Here is a 25,662-nt window from a genome sequence, read left to right on the forward strand (position 1 = left end):
AGATAATAATTGCATCTTCATTTTATTTAGAATTTTCTGCATACTTACTTATGACACAGAAAGCTGTTTTTATTCTGCACTCTAAGAAAATTGCTCATTTTATCATCATCACTATCATCATCATCTGCTCTATTTTTATTTTATTTATACCATTTATGAAACACCCCATAACAAAAAGGTTCTGTGGGTCAAAATAAAAATAAAACTTCTTTTAAAAAAATCCAACAATCATAACAATAAAACATGATGCGGAATAAAACTCTAATGGCAGAGAATAAAAGTAGAGTCAACAAATTTATCAGATTTTAAAATGGTAGCACTGATTTTGAAAGGCCTGGAAAAAAGAAAAAGGGCAAAAGATATTCATAGTTATCTCACAGTCATATTCTGGCCTAGCTGAAGTTTCTGGACTATTTTTTTCCATCAAAGTACATGTTGCAGTAATCCAGTTTAAACAACTGGAGCAGTTCTATTAAAACCAACTTACCACTTCCAAATGACATTGTCAGGGAATGTAAATCTCTCCAAGTGATTGCAGCAAGCAGATTGGAAGACGCTTATCCTGCTTCCTTTCATGCTGCACTTGTGTCTTGTAGATGGAACTCTTCAGCCTCCAGTGATATCCCTCTGGAACAAAGTGCTGCCACACTTTGTACCATTCCAAGTGGTTACAGAAGTATCAAGTGGTATCATGCACCTAGAGAGAATGCCAGTTTATCTACTGCGGTCTGTGGTCTGTTTGCAGTCACTCAGGTCTGTCCAGCACTTATTTTCTCCACCCATAGCATCATGCCATCTTGCTAAGAAGCCTCACACATTTGACTAAATGGGTTCCATAGTTAATCTCTTTCAACTGAGCAGTAATGACTCCGCATGTGTTGAAATTATTACAACTACTCCTGTAGGCTACTGTAACCCACAACCCGTTTGCTCCAGCTTTTCTGATTTTAATGGCACCACTTCACAGTCAGTGTGTTGAGCATTGTAACTGTAGGCCACAATCCACAGGACTTCTTCCACATGCAGAACAGCTGCTTACCCAAGAACTTGACAAAAAGGGAAATCAAATAGCAACCAAAGAATCCATTCCACTTGTGGAAACCCGTTTTGCATAAATAATTGTGTACATCATTTGTGCAAGACCACCGTGTAGTGAGTGTCATTATATAGTTTAGTCATTCGATGGCACTAGAGTTGCATGTGGGTGGAGTCAGCTGTATATGGGTGGAGCCAGGAATTTCCTGTTGTTGTTACATTCTTATTTCAGAGAAACAATAACTTGTTTGTTTGTTTGTTTGCACAATCAGGGCCTAAGAGGGCTCAAATTAGTCATTATGATTAATACTTTTACTAAGGCTATACGAAGATTATCCAACTTAATCCTTCCAGATTGTACCAACCACTCCATTTTTAGACCTACAGACTAAAGCACAAATTATTGTTTTCTTCTGCACACAGCTGTCAAAATTGTGGCCTTAACTTCCAGCTCACTGGAAGTTGTTTTGTGACATCTGAAAGTAACAAGAACTTAGGAATAGTTATCGAAAATAGGTATATTTTTCAGAGATTTTTAATTTTCCGGAACTGTGGCAAAAAAGGGGGAATATGTCTCCATCGAGACACTTCATGAATGTTTTTTGTAGATGGATATCTTGCAAGTATGCTTTCTATGTGTAGGTTATTAAAGCCGTATATTGCTTGATTCATGACAAAACTTCCTAGTAAGGATGTCCTCTCCCTTTTTGATATGTTAGAGGCCATGGCCACATGCGTTAGAGCCTGTGACTCAGCTCACTGCAAACAGCAATTGTTCATACATATGGAATAAAATAAGAGGATCATCAACTTATTTTCCTGCAAACTTAATTAACAATATGAAGCTATAGAAATAGACTTGATCTATTTTTTTCTTGTTCCTTCCTGATGTGCTACATTTCAAGAGAGAAAAGGAAATGAATTGTTTGTAAAAAGGAAACAGAAGAAAACAGCTAAACTTTATCTTCTGTGAATGGAAGAGCCCCTTTCATCCACAGAAGGCTTTTGATTTAGAAGAGGGATCTCACTGGCAGAAGGGAGGTGTAAATTTGGTCCTTTTTAACCTCAGAACCTACACCAAATTGGGTCCAAACACCCCAGTGGGAAACCAGTGCTAATTCAAACAGACAAACATTTAATCCTAGCTGACAAGCATCACCACAGACATGATTGTAATTAATAAGCTATTTATTGTAAAAATTGCAAAATTAAACAAGTGGCATGGTGGTTATATAAGTTTACAATATCTCTCTCTGTGGTTACAAGAAAAGAGAATGAAATGCACATACAAGATTAAGTAAAAGAATTGCAGTTGCCAAAGCAGGTATTACAAACTTAGCTAATAAGATAATGGCTTGTGCTTCTAGCATTGTTATGACTCCTCCTTATCCACTTCTGTTTACTATTTGCAGTTTAAAGCTAAACTAAAACACTTATCGGCTATACTAAAACATAGTAGTTAACCCTCGCTACTCTTTCTCCTGCACATTATTTGAATCTAAGAGCTATGCTGAAGTTCCTCTGGGCATGTGAAGAATAAAAGCAGGTCAAAGAACTTCTGAGACTTGGAAATAATTTCAAGTTCCAGCTTCTGAAAATAAGTCCAAGTCCTAAAGTATAAAAATACTCTTAAGTCCCAACTTTCAGGGAAATACTCTAAGGCCTTAGCTAGACCTAAGGTTTATCCCAGGGTCGTCCCGGGGTCGTCCCTGCCTGCTCCCGGGATATCCTGTGTGTCATGTACATGAACAGGGATGACCCCGGGACCATACCAGGATAAACCTTAGGTCTAGCTAATGCCTAAGTCCCAAAGTCTAAAAGCATAAAGTAGATTCATAGTTACCCAACTCTGTCAATCCACAAGTCCGAGGTGAAGTTGAAGAGGGGGAAAAAATCTGCCTTACAGCTCTGCTACACTTGTTCTGGCCCAAAGGTGGGGGTCAATGAGTGATGAGACCACCATCTCCCAATCACAACTGGCATGAATAAGTGATTAGACCACCCATTCACCAATCAGAAGTTAGGTGTCTCCCCCTTACCAATATCTCACATGATATACTCATGGTGTCCTAGAAAACATGGCTGCCATATGGGCGTATTATCTTGATTGGCGTATTAATGTCTAGGACATCTTCTTTGAGCTCGTGTTCCTCTTCAGACATATTAGGTCATATCCCAGGTGTTACATTTGCTCAGTATTATTACTTCCCACGCCCAACTTCGAGTGAGGACATTCTCTTATCAGCAGGTGCACACCACGAGCTCTCAAAACAGTTTTTTCCCCTCCTAGTGGACATCTGAGCATGCTCAGCTCTCATCCAGCTTGCTCACCCACTCACCCAGCCCACTGTGGCCTTGGACGTGTTCTGAGAAACCGCTTGTAAAAGTCCACTGTGGTTTTTCCCCCCTTTCTTCAAAGACAATCCTGCACGTCTTCGCTAAAGGCTTAGTTAATGGTATAACATCAATTAGCATAGAATCAAACTTCAAGGTCTTCATGTCCATGGCTCAGGGGTCTAGAATATACCTCTGAGGATATTTCAGATATGAGTCTAGGGTCATTTTAGGGTGTCTTCTTGTAAATCTCCCCCAAACCCACACTCAAGCCACACCATTCCAGATCAAATCATCCATATTTTACTTGAAGTAGCCTTCTTCATGCAGCATAATTTAACCCTTTTAGCACCAGATTAACAGGAGGGACACAACCTTTTCTGATTCCCCCCTCTGCAATCCCCAGCACTACCTCCTACACTCTTCTGATAGGACTTCAGCTATCCAGAACAGATTTTTAGAGAGCACAAGGGGCTTCAGGGGGAAGACAGATCAGCAGAAGTCACCTTCCCTCACCCTGTCTGCAGATATAGTTAATGCCGCCACCCACCATGTGAGGATACATTAAAAATATTCATCATAGGGAACTGAAATGCCAAAATTAAGTCATGGTGTTATTACAAAATCCAAAAATAATTAACCCATTAATGGTCATGTGAATTGTCCCTAAGTACTGCTAGCTTCTGTGTAAATTAAACAAGGATTTAGGCAGAAGAGAGCAAAGTCATTTAACAATTAATTTTCAGCTTGTAGGTTGACCCTAATACCCAAATGATTTGGTTGCAGTTTTGTGTTATCTATGGATTCCCCATGTAAAAGTACTGCTAGTTATCTACCTTGAGAAAACAGGGCTTGGCTTACTTAGGAAGGGCAGATTTGGATCTAAAGGGCAGTGTCCTATTTGACACTACCACTGACATAAACTAAGTCGCATTTGTGTAAGTGACCTCAAGTGGGTAAACAGGTAATACCAGCAGACACTTCGGGCATTGCATTAGCATAACCCAATTTACATTAGCAAAGGCGTCAAATTTTGCTAATGCCCAAAGTTCTCTTGTCATCAAAGTGAATATTTTAAAAGATAAGTTCAATTAGTTTTGAAATTAACTGCCCAGAGAGCTTTGGCTGTTGGGCAGTATAGAAATGCAATCAGTCAATCAAATGAGAGAGAACACTTGGAAGCAGAGGTGAACAGCCCCAAGTCAGCACAAGCGATGTAGTTTGTATCAAAGCACATTGCAAAGAAATGCTTACGATCTGATGTATTCTCAGAGGAACAGCTTTATAGATGTGTGCTAATCTATTTATGGAAATAGAAACAGTTCTGCATTGTCATTGATATGAGTTGCTGCTCAGATAAATAATCATCTTTCTGTCAAGAGAAAAGTCAGACTTCTGTATATACTGGATTGTTGCCCTCAGGGAAAATGGCAGCCAGCCCATTCGACTCCATGGAAGATGCTGGATTCTTGGCTGTGGTTTGTATTTAGATCTCTAGTATACAGTGATAATTTCTCACAATACTGAACTGTGAACATAAGGTTATGGGTTGGTTCCATCTGAATTGCTCCTAGAAAGCTCATTATGCTAAACAATTTTATTTAATCTCTTCAAGGGTCAGGTGATGCCACATTGTGGGAAGGGAAGGGAAAGGAAAGGAACCTAATGGCTGAAACCTCTATATTTCCTGAGCATGTGCAATGGCCCTGGAAGTACAATTTTCAGATGTGACCATTTTTGACTTTTTATGCAAGTCCTTTGTACATAACAGACGATTTCAAAATGACTGCAGCCAAGAAGCCCTTAGCAATTTTAATCCCAAACTCCACTGAATGTAAATTGAGATCTTGAAGCTGGAGAGAAAGTTGAGGGGATTGTGTAACAAGCACTAGATATTCACCATCTTAGGCCTTAGCCAGACCAGGCAAATGGAGAGGTCGTCCCTGCTTGCTCCCGGTATCCCCTGTGTGTCATTTGGATGTACAGGGACGATCCCGGGACGATCCCGGGATATAGGCCTGGTCTAGCCATGGCCTTAGTCTCAGAACATCCATGGTTAAACCATTTTCTGAGTTCTGGTGGTTATGAATTCCAGGGTCAGTTTTTCTCGCATCTAATAGCAACAACACAGGAGGCAATGAACAGGCATTAATTACCTTTTATTCTGTTTTATCTATCCCTTTCCCCTTATGAAATATGGAAATAATGCACAGTAAAATATTCGTCAATCCTTCATACTAAATAAAAATTCCAAAGTGTCTCTTGAGTGGTCTAGAACAGCAGCAATGGGCTGAATGTAGATTTCCAGATGTTTTGGATTTCAACTCCTAGCATTCCTGACCATTGGCCATGGTGGCAGGGGCTTATGGGAGTTGAAGTCCAAAACATCTGGAGTTCTATCTTTTGCCCACCCCTGACCTAGGCCAGATCTACACCAAGCAGGATATGACACTTTGAAAATGGTTTGAAAACTGTATAGGGAGTGTGTCCTGGGCCCTAACAGTTGTCACTACAGTTATAAACTGTTTTAAAGCAGTAGTGTAGATCTTGCCCTAGAGAATGGTCTGAAGGGCTGCAAACTCTGCTTCATGTATAAGAGATAAATAGTAGCCACAGTCCTTGCTGCCTAGAAGAATATGGTTACCAGCTTTCATCTGAAGCTGCCGTGAGTGCCTTTTTTCTTGGTAGAAAGCCAGGGTACAAATCAAATTTAAAAAAAAAAAAGAATTATGGAACTGCTACTGAAAACAGCAGTGCCATGCTGAGCTCCTTCTTCCCTTCTGTAATGTGTCACTCAGACTGCCTCATGTTGTGATATCATTTCGTTGTCTGCTTCCCTACCCCTGTTCAGCATCAATATCTGTCCTGCAGGGGAAATCAATATGAGGTAAGGTGCACCACATGTTACGGGGTGGGGCAGGGTAGAGGAATGCTGTTTATAGTGGCAGCCTCTGGTTTCTTATAGTTCTGTCCTCAAATAACAAAGTTGCCACCTAAAGTGAACATTTGAGGCAAATTTGGTAGGAACTGAAATGATCTTTCAATATAACTAGTGGGGGTTTTCAGGAGCTAAATTCAGCACCAACAAACTTTCTAAACAAAAATATTGGCGGAGTTCAAGCAGACCAGCACAGGCCGGATAGTGAAATGTTGGGGGGTGGGGAACGTTTTCAAAATATCCTGCATAAATAAAGCAACATGACTGGTAGAATCTAAACCAAATGCCATCCATACTTTCAGACATCATTTGGAGTGTTTTCCAAAGAGGAGGACGGGGCGGGTGGGGGAGGGGGTGTTGCTTCATTGCTTTTCAGCCACTAGGAAGTACAGCAAATGAATGGCCGAGATACCATCTCGGGCAGCTGGCAAAGGGATAAAGCATTTCCAGTCAAATAAGCAAATCTCCAGTGAAAAAACATATACACCAAGGAGGATGTTTCCTGAATGACATAATGTGCTCTGGGGAAGGACACCACAAGTGGTTTTCATTTTCTCAATGTTTCCTTTATTGCATAATGGGGTTTTCTTGACAGTAAGAGAACTGGAATTGTTTTCTTTTGGGCGCAGAGATTATGAAACGTTGCTCCTATTGAAACACACAATGGGAGCTATTTCTCTTTGCTTGCTTTTTTTTTTTTTAAAGGTCCTGACTCTCTAATTTTGAGACGGTTTGCTCTCTTTGTCTGGGAAATTTTGTTCCCAGTGAATACAGTCCTCCAATAGCACACAGTTTCGCATTTTGAAGACGGTGCTAAAATGAATATTTGGCAATGGTTGTTGTACACTGCCATCTCTGTGCTATGAGCAGTGGTGCAGTGCAGGTGTGGAGGACAGAGAGACAAGACAGCAGCTGCTGTGCCATGATTGACTTTGAAGAAAAGACTAGCTGAACCACAGCTGGGGCAGGGGAGTGCCCGATATCTGTGGGGACCATGACACTAGCAACTACAAAGATTTCAACTGAGCTGTCCATCTATGTGGGATGGGTGGGGGGGGAAGAGTGCAGGGCAAGAGGAGTCAGTTAGGTCTTAGGAAGAGAGAGGACACCAAGCTTATTTTCTGGAGTGATTTAAAGGTTGTATTTGCATTAATTGGTTTGTTTATTTGATTAATTAATGGTAGCATTATGCATTAGCAATATTTATGGAAGATAACTGGATACTAACAATGCAATTAGTTAACTAATGCTTGCTGAGAGAGCAGAATACAATAATTTCTATTGCACCTGGTGAAATTCCCTCTTCATCACCACAGTTGAAGCTGCAGGAGCTGTACTAGAGTGACCAGATTTAAAAGAGGGCAGGGCACCTGCAGCTTTAACTGTGGTGATGAAGAGGAAATTTCACCAGGTTCCCATATATACAAATGACACCTGCAGAAATTCCCTTTTCAATACAACTATTAAAGATACAGGAGCCCTGTCCTCCTTTTCATATGGTTACCCTACTATTGCACAGCATCTGTTCATTTACCCAATTGAGAAATAGCCAACAACTTAAATAATGATCCTCTAGATGTAGGAGTTCTGACATTTTGCCAGTATCTAGCTAATACAATTCTGGCAGCTATTAATAAATTTATTATCAAATCCTGAGTAGTTCCCCCCCCCCCCGGTAATGTCCAGTAAATAGTTTAGTAATATAAACAATGCATCAATCTTATATTAATTCCATATTCTTGAACCTCTGGACAATCTGCAGTACATGAATCAAATCTGCATCCACCCTTCCACAACCAAATCCATCCATCCTATATATTCTGTCCATTCTTTGTGTAGCACATGCCACCTATATAAAATTTTATACTGGGCTTATTTCAAAGAGGTACTAACTGAAAAGTGTTTACTTACTTTGAAGATTTCTAACTACACCTTATCTTCTATAGAGCTTCTAATTTCTCTCTCCTGTGTCTTCTTCAACAAGACATCATTTTTTTAACAAAATGTTAAGCTGATATAAACATGATATTTTTTCTTCCCTAATTAAACTACAATAATGTTCTAAAATAAAGTCCTCTGTCTGAACTGTACTATTTTTTGATCATATAAAATGAAATTCCTGACTTGAAAAATATCATACCATGAAGTTGTCCATCAAAACCTATTTCCAGACAACATATCTCAGGAGATAACCCTGTATCATTTACCAATTCTTGTAACCTACAACAATCATGAATTTCCCATTGCTGAAAATTCTCTCCTGTATTAACAAACTTGTTATGTCTAACAACAAACATCAACAGTGAAAAGTTTGGGCTCAATCCACTCCTATATTTAAATGAAGTAGTCAGTATATGTTTTAGGATTACTTACCTGGAATAATATTTTCCACTACTTCCTTCACCATCTATGGGACAGCATCTAAAGGCTTCTAAAGGGACCTGGTCTTTTTTGCATGTGTGTGTATATGTGCATGCATTGCAGACAAGATGTATCCACAAACTACTTCTTGGCCTAATCTACACCAAGCAGGATATTGCTCTATGAAAGCAATATGAAAGCAGTATATAGCCTGCTTGGTGTAGATTAGGCCCTAGAGATTCCTGGAGATGGATCTGACCCCTGAAGAATGACAAGTCTAGCAATTAACACTAATAAAAATGTAAATTGGGATTGTAACAAGGACCTCCAGAATTGTAACAATTAATCCCCAAAAAGGGGGAAATAGGGGGAATGGCATGGGGATGGGATGACACCCAGAAAACAGGGACTTTCTCTAGGAGCAGTTAGAGAATATGCAGCAACAAAGTCTTATTCACATACACAGGGCTTCATAGACTCAAAAGAAAACTGTGAACCCCACATTATCCTCCAGACTGCATAAGTTGGTTTAACTCACAGCCATGATTTCTTGGCAGATAGGAGTATGGTAGGTTAGGAAGAGACACATAATTAATGTAAATGTGGACTGAGGCAGCTGGGCCTTGTTTTATGACAAGTGACAAAATTCCACCTCCTGCCCATGCCATTTTATGACAGTTTTTTTTTTTAAAAAAAGCTGGGGATTAGATCAAATAATGCATTTCTTTCACATATTTGAAGCATGAGCTCTATTACTCCTGTGAGTGACATTAGTCTGCCTGCCGACAGCTTGAAGTGCTACCTTCTTATACTTGGCAATGCTACCGCTTCTTGCTTGCTTCTTACGCTTCATGACCACTATTTCCATTCTTTCTTTCTTTCTTTTTTGAGAGAGAGAGAGAGAAAAATTTAGGTCCTGAAATAAAATGAAACAGTTGAAGCCTCCCATCAATGGCCTTATAGGCCCCTTCCAACTCTACTATTCTATGATTCTATGATTCTCCTGTGTACAGATCCCTCCATTCTCCATTCTCTCAGAATTGACATCTCTCCTTTATTTTAGCTCAATTGTTGTTAGCAGGACAACAGATCAGAGGTCTGGCCATTGAAGTGATTTATTCCTAAAATGATTTATACTCTGCTTAATGAAGACTCCCATCCAATGAGGGCACAACCCATAGAATTACACTCTAAAGGTATTAGATTCTTGCCCAGGTTGCAGGCAACCTTCAAGGCATTTATAGAAAGCATAGATTGCTGAGAATTTCTGTTTTCATCATAAAAATAAATGTCTAGTCTTTATGTATGTTAGTGTCTTCTTAAAGACAAACCATAAGATGTTAATATATATAATAATTTACTTTTACATTGCTGCTCCAAGAGATGAGAAGCATTTGCCAAACCTATTTGTTTCCAAAACCCTAAGAGTTGTGGCCAAACTGTGAGTTGGTGCATAAAATGGCAAGCACTTATTCATGTAGCAACATGGGCTGCATGTAGCACAACAGATGCCTCTGTGGTCTGTGGGCAGAGGATGAAAGACATATGCAAAGATGTATAGAATTCTTGAATTGACAAATAATCCCACTGTGGAATTCATGAGAATCAATCGAGCAATGTTAGCTCATGTTTGGCATTGCTTCTGATGCAGTAGCAGAATGATGGCATGAAGCCTAAAGCTGCCATGTCCTATATTCCTCACTATTACCAAAAGTCTTTCTTAATGAAAGAGAAATGTTCTTTAAGGACAAGGCGTTATAGAGCTGGAAGGAACTAGTTGGCTAATTGAATCAATCATCTTCCCCAAAGATACTTGAAGCATCTTTGTTGAGTATCTCTGCACACCTGGACTCCAAAAATCTCCAAAGAAGGAGATTTCCTTGGCAATTCCGTGGGCAGTTTATTAATCTTTCAACTGTTTTTAACAAAAACCGTATCCCTCTATGCAGATTCCCATGTCTATGTCTATAGTGGGCTCTCAGTTAAATTATCTCAGGGCAGGTTTGTATGTCCAGGAGAGGAGAAAAAGAGATGGATCTACAGCATCTGGATCTTTCATCCCATGCCTTGAATGGGGTGGAAGTACAGTTTCATATGAGTTTCATATATGGATTTTTCTCACATGGTCATTCACAGATCACTTCTTGATGCACTTGTTTTGCAGCTCCAGAGCAAACCTCAATCCATCTTCAAAGAGCTCCTCTGCAACAGCTGCACCTACCATCAATTATTTTGAACACGTACAGCCATCTTCGTCTTCAATACCCCCTCATTCCAGTGAAGAAGACAGCCTTCCTCCACACCTCCTACTTCCAGACAGCATCAGTCAGCTGGAGGAGTTTGGACGACAGAAGAAGTGGCACAAGAAGCAGTATAAGAACCATCGCCAAAGACAATTCAACGACCTCTGGGTCCGGATAGAGGATGGGTGAGTTATGCAGTGTGATGCAATGGTTTCAGCATTTGGGGAAACTTCTATATGCTCTTCCAGACGACATATTCCTATATACATAGGAATATTGTAAACATTGTACATAAGTAAGTACATCAAATGCTTTGCGTGCTGTAGTGCACGATTGGATGTTTGAGTTGATTAGCTGCTCTACGTGGTTGTGGATGAAATCAAGGTGCAGAAAGAACAGGAATCCAGCTTACTGGGGCATTGCTGGGTCCCACACACTCTGGCTGGGCCCAGAGAAGGTGAAACTTTTTCTGGTCTTATCCTCATTGCCACAGTCACTTGCCCCATCTCCATAGTGGCACTGCTGCAATTACCAACCTCCCCTTTCTAAGTGTGCTCACCTGGCAGTGGTGGTGCTATAATGAGTCAGGAGTCAAGCAGTGCCAACACTGTGCAAGTCCATTCATGCACAAGGGATGGGGAGGCTGGCAGCTGCAGCAGCATTGGAAGAGCAGGTGTTGGAAGAGTAGTCACCATGGGGGAAAGGGGCAAGAAAGGCAGCCTGCCCACCCAGCCCACCAACTTTGAGGTTGGCCTGATAAGAGAAACATGGTTTGTTCCCAAATAAAGAATGTTGAACTTATTATGTTGGTCCACAGAACTATACACTTCTGAAAATGATTGTCTAATTTATCCTTGAGGTGCAATTGTGTATAATAAGGAATAAACCGACTCAAAATATGTGGTGAGCCACAAAGCCTTTGCTTCTACAGGTAGTTCATATCTAAATGTAGAAAGGGCAACAAAAGACAGAGGAACTCTCTTGTGACTGGTTTATTAGTTTGCACACTTCCTGTAAGGACCTTAGAGTGGCATCCATGAGTTACAGGCTTAGGCCAGATCAGTTTGGCTCCAGTGATGGAACTACATCAAATATCTTGAGACCATTCCCATAATCACCAAATTTACTTACAAACCCCTTTCAGAGTTTTGTGGTAAACAGCTGAGTATCCAAGCATTCAGGGACATTGGGGTAGCGCCACATCCTGACCCAGTTCAGCCCTCACACGACAAATAGGAGAAGGAATATAATTCCCACTTCACATTAAAATGGTATAAAATTGTGATAGTGGCAGTAACAACAACAATTAAAATGTCTCTTCCTGCTACATATTTCATTCCATCATATTCACACAGCTCCTCGCAGTCAGATTTTTTAGACCTAGAGAATGGTCTGAATTATGCAGTTATGCCTACATCCCCGCCCCAGTTTAACTCTCATGTGTTACTCTCTGAGGTAATTCACTATTATTCCATTCTGTCACAGCTAGAGATAAGAGGCCAGGTCTCCCAAGGCATGCCCAATGCTCTACATCACTCTGGTTCACTGGACAGAGAGATGAAATCAAGAAATGTGTCATCTGTAAGAAAATGGATAGAAGGAATTTTTTTGGTAGAATATGAATCAAAAAATTTCCACAACTTGCAAGGCTCACTGCATTGCTGTTATAAAAAGTAGTGTGGAAATTAGGGAAAAGACTAAGAGCGAGATAAGATGGTGGGCTTTTGACTGAAAGTAAAAAAGTGGTGTGGAACTTCCATTATGAAGTTGCTCTACAGAGGTAACTTTGGTTTTCTGTACAAGCCCTAAGTTAGGCAGTTAATATGTGACCTCCATTCTCATGTCCAGTAGTTTGTTTTTTTATACTCATGCTTCATAAGTTCTTTCCCTAGGCATCTCTTCTTTCCACAGTATGTGCTTTCCATATGTGTAGAAGGCAAACCATGTACTTGAAAGAGAAATAATAAGAATAAGAATAGCATTTTGTGGTATGCTCACAATGGACACTCAGTCCAAAAGGGTCAGCAGAACATTACCGAGTATCAACTTGTTTTTAGATATGACAGCTCTTTCAGTCTATAAAACAAACACACGTGCGCACACACACACACACACACACCTGAATTCAGTGATGAAGGGAGGCAAGTGCAATATACTGCACTAATTGTAGCCAGAAATAGCCAGCCTTATCAATTGTTCTGGAATTTCAGTCAGCCAGTTGCCCTTTCTAACAGAGAATGCAGTGATACAAAACAGAATACTGACAGTCACACAACAAACTTTTGATTTCATTTAACGTCTCTGGAAAGAAAGAAAGAAAGAAAGAAAGAAAGAAAGAAAGAAAGAAAGAAAGAAAGAAATCACTAAAGGAACTGGAATTGTTTTCATGGTGCTTCCACAGGGTGCCAAATATGGTGCTTACCTTCATAAAAGGAAAAGTTGTGTTACTTTGGAAGAGGCTTTGGTGCTTTTGAAATCTTAAAGGGTAAAATTTAGGCCAGAAGATCTTTCAGCCACACAGAGGTTTTGAGACAGTGAAATGACCATTGCTTGATTTATTTAAAAATCTGCCTTCCACCTGCTTTCTATCTGGGAAATGAAGATCTAATTCAATGGCATAGAATAATCCAAAGAAGAAACCTGGTTAGAGAAGTGTCCCATGACTTAAAACAGTGTGTGAGAGTGATATTGGAGTTGGAGCATAGCAAGTCTTGTGTCTTCTAACTATCTTTTGAAATGATTGTCCTGTGACATACCAGGAAATTTTGGATGCTATCTTGAAACTTTGTTAGCCTTGTGAACACTCAGCCCCAATTCATGTGCCACGTGTAGATCCAGAGGATTTAGATGTTTCCTTCCTTCACCATATGATTTAACATATAATATCTCCAGATTAATATTACCTTGCATAGAATCCTGTTTAAATGGGTATAATCCAACCTACATTCTACTTAGAAAAGACTCATTGAAATGAATGGGACAAGTTATTCATGGCTAAGTCCCATTCATTTCATTGGGGCTACTCAAAGTAGGACTTAGGTTGGATTTTCCCCAGATCTCTATCTACAACTCTTTTTTTAAAAAAGTACAGAACTCATGCAAATGGGTGCTCCAAAACTTCTCAAACAGGTCAATCATCATGTTGTTCTCTGCATGGGTGAATGGGAAGAAGCCACATCACTCCTTTACTATAACAGCAGTGTCTGTGAAACCTGTTCTAGAAGAACAATTTGCCTATCAATCCAACTATTTATATCCATTGGTCCATCAAGCCCAGTAATGTCAACACTGACTGGCAGTGGCTCTCCAGGGTTTCTGGCAGGAGTTTTTCCAGGCCTACTTAGAGATACAAGGGATTCAACCTGGGACATGCTGCATGCAAAGCATGCACTCTTTCACTGAGCTACAGCTTCTCACAGCATTAACAACTATTCTTTGTTGTGGCTGTACTGAAAATGGTGGTTTTTCAGGTCACATTTCACTCCATAGCAAGCCTAAAGGTAACCATCTTTCTGCCTTTACAATGTGGCTTCACCTCTCATCCTAAAGTGTAATGACCACTGCTTTTACTCCCGGTTTATTTAATTATTTAAACGCCACACCTGGATTCTCTTTTCACAAGCATGAAGATATAGTTCAAAAGTGGGGGGGGAAACTCAATCCCTTGTGTTTAGACAATACAACTGTAGGAGTGAACGGGACGTTTCGAAGGAAGTGCTTAAGGTAGCCAAGCTGCATTATGTAATCTTGTGAGTAGTCTTTAAATTACGTTCACATGTACTTTTGCTTTCTCATCTGGCAAGAAGCTCTAGACATAAATCACCTAATAGAAGACGATCATATCCACCTCTCAACTATATCAGCACAACCTTGCCCAAGCCCATGAGGCTGCACCTGTGCAACTGGTCCAACATCTGCTCTAGTTTCCCGATAAATATGATGAGTACAGACAAGACGTGCAAGTAAAATAATGGCACAGCATAGCTCGACAGTGTCTGTGAGGAAGAAGTAAATCTCCTCACTCATTGTCTCTGCTGACATACGCTCTTTCCCTGGACGGTTTTTACTAGAGCTTTTTGGATTAGTTGTCTGGTCAGAGTGTGCAGGATATATTAATTAAGCCTTCTGAACACGTGTTCCTTGTGTATTTTTATATAATGAACAGGCTAAGAGAGGAAGCCTTTTTTAATTATTATTCTTTGCATTATTACAGGATCTCAAGTTCCTACCTTTTAGGATTTACGTTATTAAAAGACCAGCAAGGATTTTAAGCACACATACCCATAACATTATTTTTAGTCTGTACATCCAATTATCATGTTCAGCATCACTTTCTTTTTGCTATTGTTAAAATACTTTACATGATTGGGAAACAGTGAAATAAGAACTTTTTCCCACCGTAGGACATGATAAGGGTGTGCCTTTACCCGAGAATAAGAAACATGTTCAGTCTGTGTTTTGATTTGTCTTCCATTTCTAAGCTTGTTTGCATGGGAGTTACAGCCTCATCAATAGGTTCTTGAGTATCACAGTGCCCCTTGTCCTTGTTGGGACCAATGTCTTGCAGTATCCCTTATTAAATAGATACTAGAGTTTTTGTGTGAAGGGATGGATGGATGTCCTACACTGTCCTTTATCTAACCCATTGGCTCATTGCTTCTGCATTTACACCAAAATTTCCTCTCATGTTTCTAAAATGCTGATTATGTTCATGCCCATTTATCTGAGAATCCTCAACCAAATTCACTTCTTTGCTTGCCATGTGGAGGATTTTTTCTGACTTAAACCCACAGAAGTACCTTATACTTAGACACTATTTTTTAAACATCCTCTCTGCCCCAATTATGAGTAACGATAGGGGGTAACCTGTGTGCATCCTACTTAGCATTATGTTTTAAACATAAAAAATACGTCGTCCATAAATAGTTGAAAATCCTAAGAAAAGGAAAAGCATATAAGAACATAAGAAGTGGCCAACCAGCCATTGGCCAGGGACCAACAAGCAGGACATGGTGTAACAGCACCCTCCCACCTATGTTCCCCAGCAACTGCTGCACACAGGTTTACTGCCTTGAATACTGGAGATAGTACACAACTATCAGGGCCATTGATAGCCTTTGCCTCCAGGAATTTATCCATAATTTAACTATGCGCTGTGTGAAGAAGTACTTCCATTTATTTGTCCTTGTTCTCCCACCAATCAGCTTCATGGGATGACCCCGGGTTCTAGTATTATGACAGAGGGAGAAAAATGTCTCCCTATCCACATTCTCCATACCATGCATGATTTGTACATCTCTGTCATGTCTCCCCTTAGTCTCCTTTTTCCAAGCTAAACAATCCCAGTTGATGTAACCTTCCCTCATAGGGGAGATGCTCCAGCCCCTTAATCATTTTAGTTGCGCTTTTCTGTTTTTCCAGCTCCATAATATCCTTTTTTAGTTGGGGTGACCAGAACCGTACACAGTATTCTAAGTGTCATCGCACCATAGATTTGTATAAGGGGAGTATTATACTGGCTGTTTTATTCTCAATTCCTTTTCTTATAATGTCTAACAAGAAATTTGCCTTTTTTACAGTGACTGCACGCTGGGTGGACATTTTCATCCAGCTGTCCACCACAATCCCAAGATCTCTTTACTGTTCACTGCTTCTTTGACACTGCTTGTTAACCATGCTGGTGACCTCTTGGACTTGGTGCTACCTTTCCTATTGGTTCTTCTGTTATTGTGCTTTTGAGTAAGCTCCATGCATTTTCCAAGGATTTAACCCTCTTGATTCTCCCTTTCAGCTTTCTTTTCACTAGTACCCTCATTTTAGAGAAGTTTCCTCTTTTGAAGTCAAGTGTGAATGTGTTGGATTTCCTGGGCAATTTCCCACTTCAGTATATATTGAATCTGATAGCACTATGGTCACTGTTACCGATTGGTTCAACAATATCTACATCTTGTGTTAGGTCCTGGGCAGCCCCACTTAGGATGGTCCAGGGTTGCCTCCCCTCTGGTCGGTTCCATGACCAACTGTTCCAGGCCGCTGTCATTTAGGACATTGAGAAATTTAACCTCTTTGTCATGACTGGAATATGAATTTATCCTGTCAATGTGAGGATAATTGAATTACAACACTTCCTCATTTGGAGGCCCCCCTGATTTCATTCTCCATCTCAAGGTCATTCTGAGCATTTTGATTTGGGGGACAATAGCACATTCTTAGCACTACTTTAGTTTTGGGGCCCTGCATTTTCACCCACAACACTTCCCTGTTTAGGTGCTCTAGTCTACTTGACACAATGCCCTCTTTGATGTACAGAGCAATACCGCCCCAGTAAGGTTTGTATCCAGGGATGACCATATCCCACTGGTTGTCTCCATTCCACCAGGTTTCTGTAATTCCCATTATGTCTAGGTTCTCTTTTGAAACCAAGCGCTCCAATTCTCCCATTTTGGCTCAGAGGCTTCTACCATTTGCATAGAAACACCTATATTCAGTGTCCCTCCCCAGGTGTCTCTGACATGTCCCTTTTTTGTACTGAAAATGTGCAAATGGCAGCACAAGGGGATGGAGAGACAAAAGAGAACAAATAATGTACAGAGCTGCACAGAGGGACACTGATATAGACATACCTTAATCACACATGTGCATATTTCATAACAATGTGTAAGTGTACAACCTTCCTCCCAAGTTTCTAGCCATTGTGATGGTAAAGATGGCTTTGATGGTATGTTTTATTGTTTGTTGAAGTTTCAGACTACTACCATCCCACCTATCAATTTGTTTTCCAATGGCCAATGGGTGGGGATTCCCTCCCTCCCCTTCCTAACCTCCGATCTGTCTCCTTCTCTTATTGTTTGCAATAGGGGAGAAAGGGGAAACAATCTAGAAGAATCTGGCCTACATTCTTTCAAGTCTTGGGGAACTGTTTGACTTGAACACTTCTTCCAAGGCAACTTACCCCACTTTCTCCCATCTCTTACAATTATGGCAGCCAGTAATGGTGTGGAAATGCTCCACTTGCTGCTGAAAAGCATGAGATAAAGATACTATGTAGACCAATCCCGAGTTTTAAGTATCATTATGGTGACGTACCAATTATATTTCTTATCACTGGAGAAAGATATTATAATAGAGAAGGATATTCTTTTTCTGGAAAAAAAAATAGGCATTTATTTATTTATTTATTTATTTAAAATATCTTGTTTTTCTTTCCATTTTTAATTTAGATTCTCCATCTTTCATTATATCATTGTTTAATTTCAAATGTCTAGTAAAAACGAGAGGCAGATCTGTAAGTTTTTCTATATATGCAGCTAGTATTTGCTTGGAGCAGCCAAGAAAACCTTCAGCTCTTTCATTCTTAATGAAATGCCTAGAAAAGCAAATACAAACATAAAGCCCGTGTGCAATTCAAGGAGTATCTCTTTGGCTCCAACTTACTTTCTAAGGGTTGCTTGGCAGTGAGTGCTAAATAGAGCACACATTCCACAAATAGCATGCTGAGTTTTTAATTCTTACTTGGCTTTTCTATTTTATTTGTGAGTCAGAGTAAGCTCTCGTGCTGAAATAAAACATTTGGCCTGTAGCTTTTTATCAAACACATATCAGGTTTTATCAAGCTGAAATAATTATAATGGTACCAATTTTAAATATGCAAGAGGAAAATAGTAGGAACATTCATAACTGAACAAATGTAGTGAAGGATGTTTACTAAGGACCTTGCTATATCCATCACTATGCAGCATCCTGAGCCAACGTCTGGAGTCCCATCATCCCATTCCTTATATATTATATGGTGGTCCTCAGTGTCTGACAGCCAGTGGCCACTATTTTAAGGCCATCCTAGGAGAAATTCTCTTTCTAGAACCACTCCCATTGAAATACTATTACTTACCCCATCCTTGATTGAAGGCCCTTCTGATTCATGGGTGAGAGGAGAAAGTGTCAGAGTATGTTGTATGCTGGTCAAGTGGCTGTGGAACTGGTCTTTCATTGTGGCTACAGGTAAAACACAAAATACGTGCAGTGGCCATAGATCTTCAGCTATCCCTGATACAGAAGTGTAAAAGATCCTCTATCCTGGCCAATGTATCCAGCTCTACTCAGAACACCACAAGCAGTGGGTGAGGCTAGAAGGCCAGTTCCAACTAATCAGAACTCATTTTAATTTTAATTTTTGGCCATTTATTTAGCTGAGGATCCGTTGTCTATTTTAGACTTCATATTTATTGGTCACTATTGAATAAATCCATAATGTTATATTCCAGAAGTAATGTAGCATTTGCATGTTTAAAAGATCAAGAAATGTCAGCCCTGGTATGAGTCCAGGAATAGCATGAGACAGCGATTACCATCCAAACTTTTATGAGACAGCATAACCATCCAAGCTTTGTGTCCATTATTGAATTTATTCTGCCTTGGGTGTCTGTGAAGGGCTGGCAAAATAAACGACACACACAGAAAGTCTTGTCTCAGCGCAGGGACTTGGATGAAAAATGGGATGGATTCTTCAGGGGAGGCTGTGTCAACTGTGGTGGTAAGTCATGGTATGGAATTATGAAGGGATGTTCCCCAAAAGCATCAAAGCATTGCTGAGGTAGCAGGGAGGAGGGCAAAAGGAAGAGTTAATGTTGTCATCTCTTGCCTGAGGACCACACAGACACTTCATGGGAATCCATGCCACTTTTCAGCTACATAACCTCAAACAGCTATAGCAATTTTCAAGTTAGTTGAAAGAGAGAGAGAGAGAGAGAGAGAGAGAGAGAGAGAGAGAGAGAGAGAGAGAATGATATATTATTTCCTGACAGACTGGTTTTAATAAGGATGAAATTCTTGTTGTTGCCAAATCAGAAAGGACTCTCACATCTTTAAATCATTAGGTTGGGGATGGAGTAATCACTCCAAGGGCATGCTTCAAAGGTTATTGGATTTTACAAGGCATTCGCCCCTCTGCAGTAGTCTGAGAATTAACCTAAGCACCAATACTTCTCTTTTTCCTCCTCAATGGACACCATCTTTCAAATACACAGTATTTCTCAGAGATGCTTCTGCTTCATCAAAATATAACAGAGAGGGGAAAGCATTGGCCAAACTCCTCTGCAATAATGACAGGCCTGCCTCTTTTAGGAATTCTTGATGTGGTGGCAAAAAATGTAGGTGAGGTATTGTAGGGTGACCAACTGTCAGGATTTCCCCAGATTTGTCCTGGTTTTTGTTCTTTCCATAGTGTCAGGGGGGATTTTCTATAATTTTCAATAATGTCCTGGAATGACACACCTTCCCCTTTAAGGCTGCCATTAGCATGGCAGGAGGGAATGACATGCTTTCTTGAGGCACATCATTCCCCCACCCCGAGCTCCAATTGAGGTCTTAAAGGGGAAAGTGGGTCATTCGTGGACATTATAGAAAAGGCCCCAGTTGGAGTGGATGATGGTGGTGCAGAATGAAATCCTTTCCCCTCCTCCACTCCAATCGGGTTCTTTAAGGTGGCGGGGGAATAACGTACTTTCTGCAGGACTCAGAAAGCTGCTTCCCCACACACACACTAGGTGTCCTCTTTTTTGGTTTCTCAAATATGGTCACCCTGGGTATTGTGATTGTTTCAGACATCAGTAAGAGGTTGGAAAGGTTAGGGGCTGAGCTAGGAGAGGACCAAGTTGTTTGCTTTAATAGCTGAACCAAGAATAGTGAAAATAGAGAGGCAGCTTTGGGTGAATAACTGGGAGGCCTGGAAATCTGTAGGCCACAAACAGCATGGTGATGGTGGATGAGAGAGAGAGAGAGAGAGAGAGAGAGAGAGAGAGAGAGAGAGAGAGAGCTTTCTACTGAAGGCATCTTGATTATTTTGTTCAAACTTCTCAAAACAGTTTTCATTTCACTTCAGAGATGGTTTTCAGCCTACATAGGATTAAGGTGGAACTTCCAGGTTAATGAGGGACTTCTGTGCTTCCAAATCACTTTCTGTTTCTCCCCATGGTTCTCCATTTCTCAACCTGTCACTTTACTCTGACATATCCCATCTCCCTAATGCATTATGAACATCACATCCTAGTCGCTGTTTTAAAAAAAGTTCTGGAAATAAAATATCCATACTAACTATGATACAAATTACAATCAAAGTAGCTAATGCCAATGATAATGTAAGCAAGCATACCTAATTTATTTTGCTTTGTTTTTTATTGTAGAATGAGAGAGAATTATAGTGCCCACTTTAGATGACATTCATACTAGGAATAAGATACTTCAGTGGACATTGTCACAGAAACCAGTGGAGAAGAGATTTATGGATCCTATTGCTCTCCCCCATAACAATAAAGTTAACATGAATCAACAGGCCTCTCACTTCTGCCCATCAGGAAATCAGTTTAGGACTATCTGATCTTAAAGCAGAATCTCTGAGCTAACAGAATAAAGCTACTGCATTTTTATAAATATTTGTGGGACTCAAGCAGAGTCCAGCGGTTCCGCTGAAATCAATAACTTATTCCATTACTGTTGCAGAAGTATTGGAAAAAAATAATTAATTCCAAACTTCTGTGGGTAGATAAGCCTTCATCTGTCTTGTATCTGATAGGAATGATGGCCCTAAGGACAACTTCTCACCAGCTGAAAACAAAGTGAATTTTCAAGTAAATATAGAATTCAGCATAATTTTGTTCTTCTTGACGGAAGGGCAGCTAATTGAAAGACAGAAGTGGCTTTACTAATAATGGTTTATATTGGTTCCAGCAGTTTGTTTCTTAGAGTAAAAGATGGAATCCTGTTGAAACTTTGTATGTAAATGTAGTTTCTCAAGACAATTGATTAAAAAAAATTATTTTAAATGATTTTTAGGTTGCCTTTAAGGGTGGGACTTTTTCAAGGTAGTGCATAAGATAAAAAGAAATAGTACAAAAATGCAAAACAAATACAATACAATTTGTGGGGGGGGTGAATATTCAATAAAATTATATAAAAACTGATATCACCAATAAAATCTGTACTCCATGTACTATGGAAAGCCCAGCAATAATGCGTTTTCAGAGCCTTCCTGAAGACCTGCAAAGAAGGGGCCTGATAAACCCCTATTGGAAACTGATTCTAGAGTTACAGGACCACCAATGAAAGGCCCTTCTTTTTTGTACCCATCAGCCTAAACTGCCCTTTGTGGCAAACAAGGAAGAAGAGCCTCTGCTGATAACCTAAGACTGTAGAGAGGCTGGTCCAGGAGGAGACAGTTCTTCAAATGACCAAACTATTTAAAGTTTAAAACAAGGACCTTAAATTGGGCTCAGAAATGCACCAGCAGCCAGTGTAGCTGGCACAGTATTGTTGTCACATGAGCAGACTGCTCAGCTGTCACCCAGTATCCAGGCGGCTGCATTTTGCACCAGTTGAACCATCTTCAGAGGAAGCCCCATGTAAAGGGCATTACAGTAATCTAGCCTTGGGTGGCCAGTTCAGGGCTCCTGTATCTTTAACAGTTGTGTAGAAAAGGAATTTCAGCAGGTGTCATTTGTATGCATGCAGAATCTGGTGTAATTCCCTCTATCACCACAGTTAAAGCTGCAGAAGCCCTGCCCTCTTTTGTATCTGGTCACACTAGGGAGGGCTCCTGAAGCTTTAACTGTGGTGATGAAGAGGGAATTTCACAGGTGCTGCATGCTTACAAATGACACCTGCTTGAATTCCCTTTTCTATACCAGTGTTAAAGATACAGGGGCTCTGTCTTCCTTTTTATATGGTCACCCTAATCCATCCTGGATGTAACCTGAGCAAATAGCCAAGGCAAGATCCTCCCTCTCCGAAATGAATTGCAGCTATTTTATTACAGTTTTTGCTGGTGGTATACTGAACAGAGGTCATACATCTTTTTCGTGCTCAACACAAAATTTCACACTACAAACTACTCTTTTTGTGTGTCAAGTGGAGCTATAATCCCCTTTCACTTACTCCTCTAAACTGCAGTATTTGATTTGATTTGACTTATTACATTTATATACCGCCCCATAGCCGAAGCTCTCTGGGCGGTTTACAAAAGTTAAAAACAGTGAACATTAAAAAGTATACAAAATTTAAAACCACCGAAAACATAAACAGTATAAAAACAACGGTATCCATTTAAAAAAACAGTTCTGGGGTCTGTTAAAAAAAAAACCTTAGCGTTGTTAAAACGCTATATGATCATTTCACACACACACACACCGTATACACACAGGCATATGCACACATGGGCCTTAGCTAGACCTAGCAGTCTAGCGGGACGGAGGGGTGAAGATCTCACGATTTTTTCATCACGAGATCTCCCCCTCTGTTCACACACGGCGTGTGATGACTTCAGAGGGAGAGGCGTCGTGCCCACCATTTTTTAATTTTTAAAGAGACCAGAGTGCACGAGCGTTCGTGCACAAAATGTAAGTACTTTTTTAAAAATAATTATTTTCCCCACTTCCCTCACCCCACCCCCGATGGGTGCAGCGCTCCTGAGGAGCGCTGTGTCCTGCGTGCGGGTCCCAGCTCCTCGCAAGGAACCATGAGGAGCCAGGACAAACTGCGGAACCCGGCCACACGTTCCGTGGTCTTGGGCTCAGCCCAAGACTGCAGAAAAACGTGTAGGGTGAGATCCCGGGGCAAGAGATGGATCATCCCTCCCTGATCCCAGGATACCCTGTGCGTCATGTGGCCGCCCAGAGACGATCCCAGGGATCGCCCAGAGATTTCGCCCTGTCTAGCTAAGGCCGTGGTATTCCATTACCACAAATAGTATTTGATAGTGTATGTAGGACCTAGGTGCTATTTCAAAATAACCATTGGGAGGATCCCTTTTAAGACTTACACACTTGAGCATTAGATTATTTTTCTTATTTGTTTAATTTCATTTGATACAATAACTTTAGTGACATTCATGATCGACCCCTCCTGAAGGAAGAAGACAATGAGTTATTCTCTGACTTTAAACAACAAGAACAAAAGCCACACTGAGAATAATCTGGTAGAATTGGCTCCACATCTGTTTTGGCCTTTTCAAAAATAGTGACATTTGTTTTGAAAATAAATATGAAGCACATGCAGAAAATCATATGAATGAAACCCCAAATTCAAATCAGGCTTATGATACGGAGCATTTACCCAGAATCATGAATCCCCATTGCAATTTACTAGTCATTTATTCTTTCAGTTACAAGATGTATTCCTCAAGGAAGACTTGTTAAATGTTGACATGTAATTCCTGTTGAGCACACTTTCATCATTTATATTAAATAAGGCGAGAGTTACAGTATTCATTCAATTGTGTTTAGGTTTATTAATAATATTTTCATACATATTTGCAAAACTTTGCTCATCAAGAACTACCCACACAAAAACACAACCCCAGAACATGCAATATAAAACATTTTATCCTACACTGAATGAAGCATGGATGTTTTAAATAAATAGCAATTGAACAGATTTTTTTTAATATACCAAAGATGGGAATGCTGGATGAGGCAGGGGGCAGAGGGCACAAGTTGGTTGGAAAAGCTGGATGATAAGTAATAGGTGAGAAACTGGAGTTAGCAAGTCAATTGACATTTCTCTGCAAATTCTCTTTTTGTTGTTGATTTTAGGAGGCAAAATGCAAACAACATCTGCATGGCGGCTACTACTTGTGAAATTGCAAGTAGCCACCATTGTAGTGTCTGTTTTTGTTTCAATCTTACCATATCAAATTCTTTCCACCAAGCCACTTTATTCCATGACAGCTGTGAACAAAACCGGTCGTGTGTCAAGTTCTCCACTTCCATGAAAATGGTGGTGAGCTTCTCTCCTCTGTATTTAGACTTCATTCGCCTCAATTCACCAACGAAGGCATAATCTGGCTGTTTTTCCTAACCCTTATGGATTAAAACGTCTAGTAACCTTGCCCTTGTGTGTTTTCTTCTAGCACAACAACCATGCCCTCCCACATCAGGATAACGAATGGATACATCTCAGTCAACCCATCCATTTGGTTTGCAAACCAGCTGGACCAGCAGCCACAGCCAGACCCGGCATTCCGCCATCATCTCAAAAGCTCAACCACAGGCAGCACCCTAGCAGCACCTTTAACTGTTTCTGTTTGTGTGGCAATGGCTTTTTCCCTGTTGGATCTACTGAATCCTTCCTGACAAAACAAGGATTATTAAGTGCAATATCCGGAAAAGAGAAGAAGGTTAACATTCCATCTGATCATATATGTTCTCAATGAATTGTTTCACCTGGCCCTTCCAAGCAAAGGAATGGTAGCAACTCTAACTGGTATATGTCTCTCTTGCCCAGATATGATTTTAAAACTCTAAAGCTTTATTTTGTACATTGACTTAACATCTTCTTTTTGTAGAAGGATCTTTATTTCCCATACTGCTATGGGGTTTTGTAAAATATGTGTTTATATATTAAAAAAGAAAAGAAAAATAGTGTATTTATTCAACTGGTAAACTTGTTTTTGTTGTTGCAAAGTGTTAAAATCCTTTTCCAACAGTAGTGACAAAGGATAAATCAAAATTTTCTATATCCCTTTTCAATCAACACTAATAACTGTTGAACACATGTTTTAGTAAAATGGGATAATATTGTGAGGTTTGGAATTCAGAATCTTCTCCTGCGTCACACTTTCAAGGCCTTCTTAAACCAACTATGTAGATTGAAACCAAAAGACTTAATTTCTAGTTCTCATAGTGGGGAAGCTAACATGACTTTTACATGCCTCTGGGCCAGGAATCTTTGTCAACAATTAGGTTTATTTTACAAATATCTCAA

At 40.1% G+C, this 25,662-nt stretch overlaps 1 protein-coding gene across 1 annotated transcript in view; it reads left to right on the top strand.

Annotated features, from left to right (window-relative positions):
- The window catches only part of TRABD2B (TraB domain containing 2B), a 338,890-nt gene extending 313,650 nt beyond the window's left edge, over positions 1–25,240 (top strand). The window contains exons 6-7 of the mRNA XM_063118425.1: positions 10,833–11,096; positions 24,809–25,240. Coding sequence (XP_062974495.1) covers positions 10,833–11,096; positions 24,809–25,031 — 487 coding nt within the window. The 3' untranslated portion in view covers positions 25,032–25,240. The remainder of the gene's footprint in view (positions 1–10,832; positions 11,097–24,808) is intronic.
- Positions 25,241–25,662: the final 422 nt, after the last annotated feature.

The sequence above is a fragment of the Elgaria multicarinata genome, chromosome 1 (assembly GCF_023053635.1).
Source record: "Elgaria multicarinata webbii isolate HBS135686 ecotype San Diego chromosome 1, rElgMul1.1.pri, whole genome shotgun sequence".
In the NCBI taxonomy this organism is placed as follows: Eukaryota; Metazoa; Chordata; class Lepidosauria; order Squamata; family Anguidae; genus Elgaria; species Elgaria multicarinata.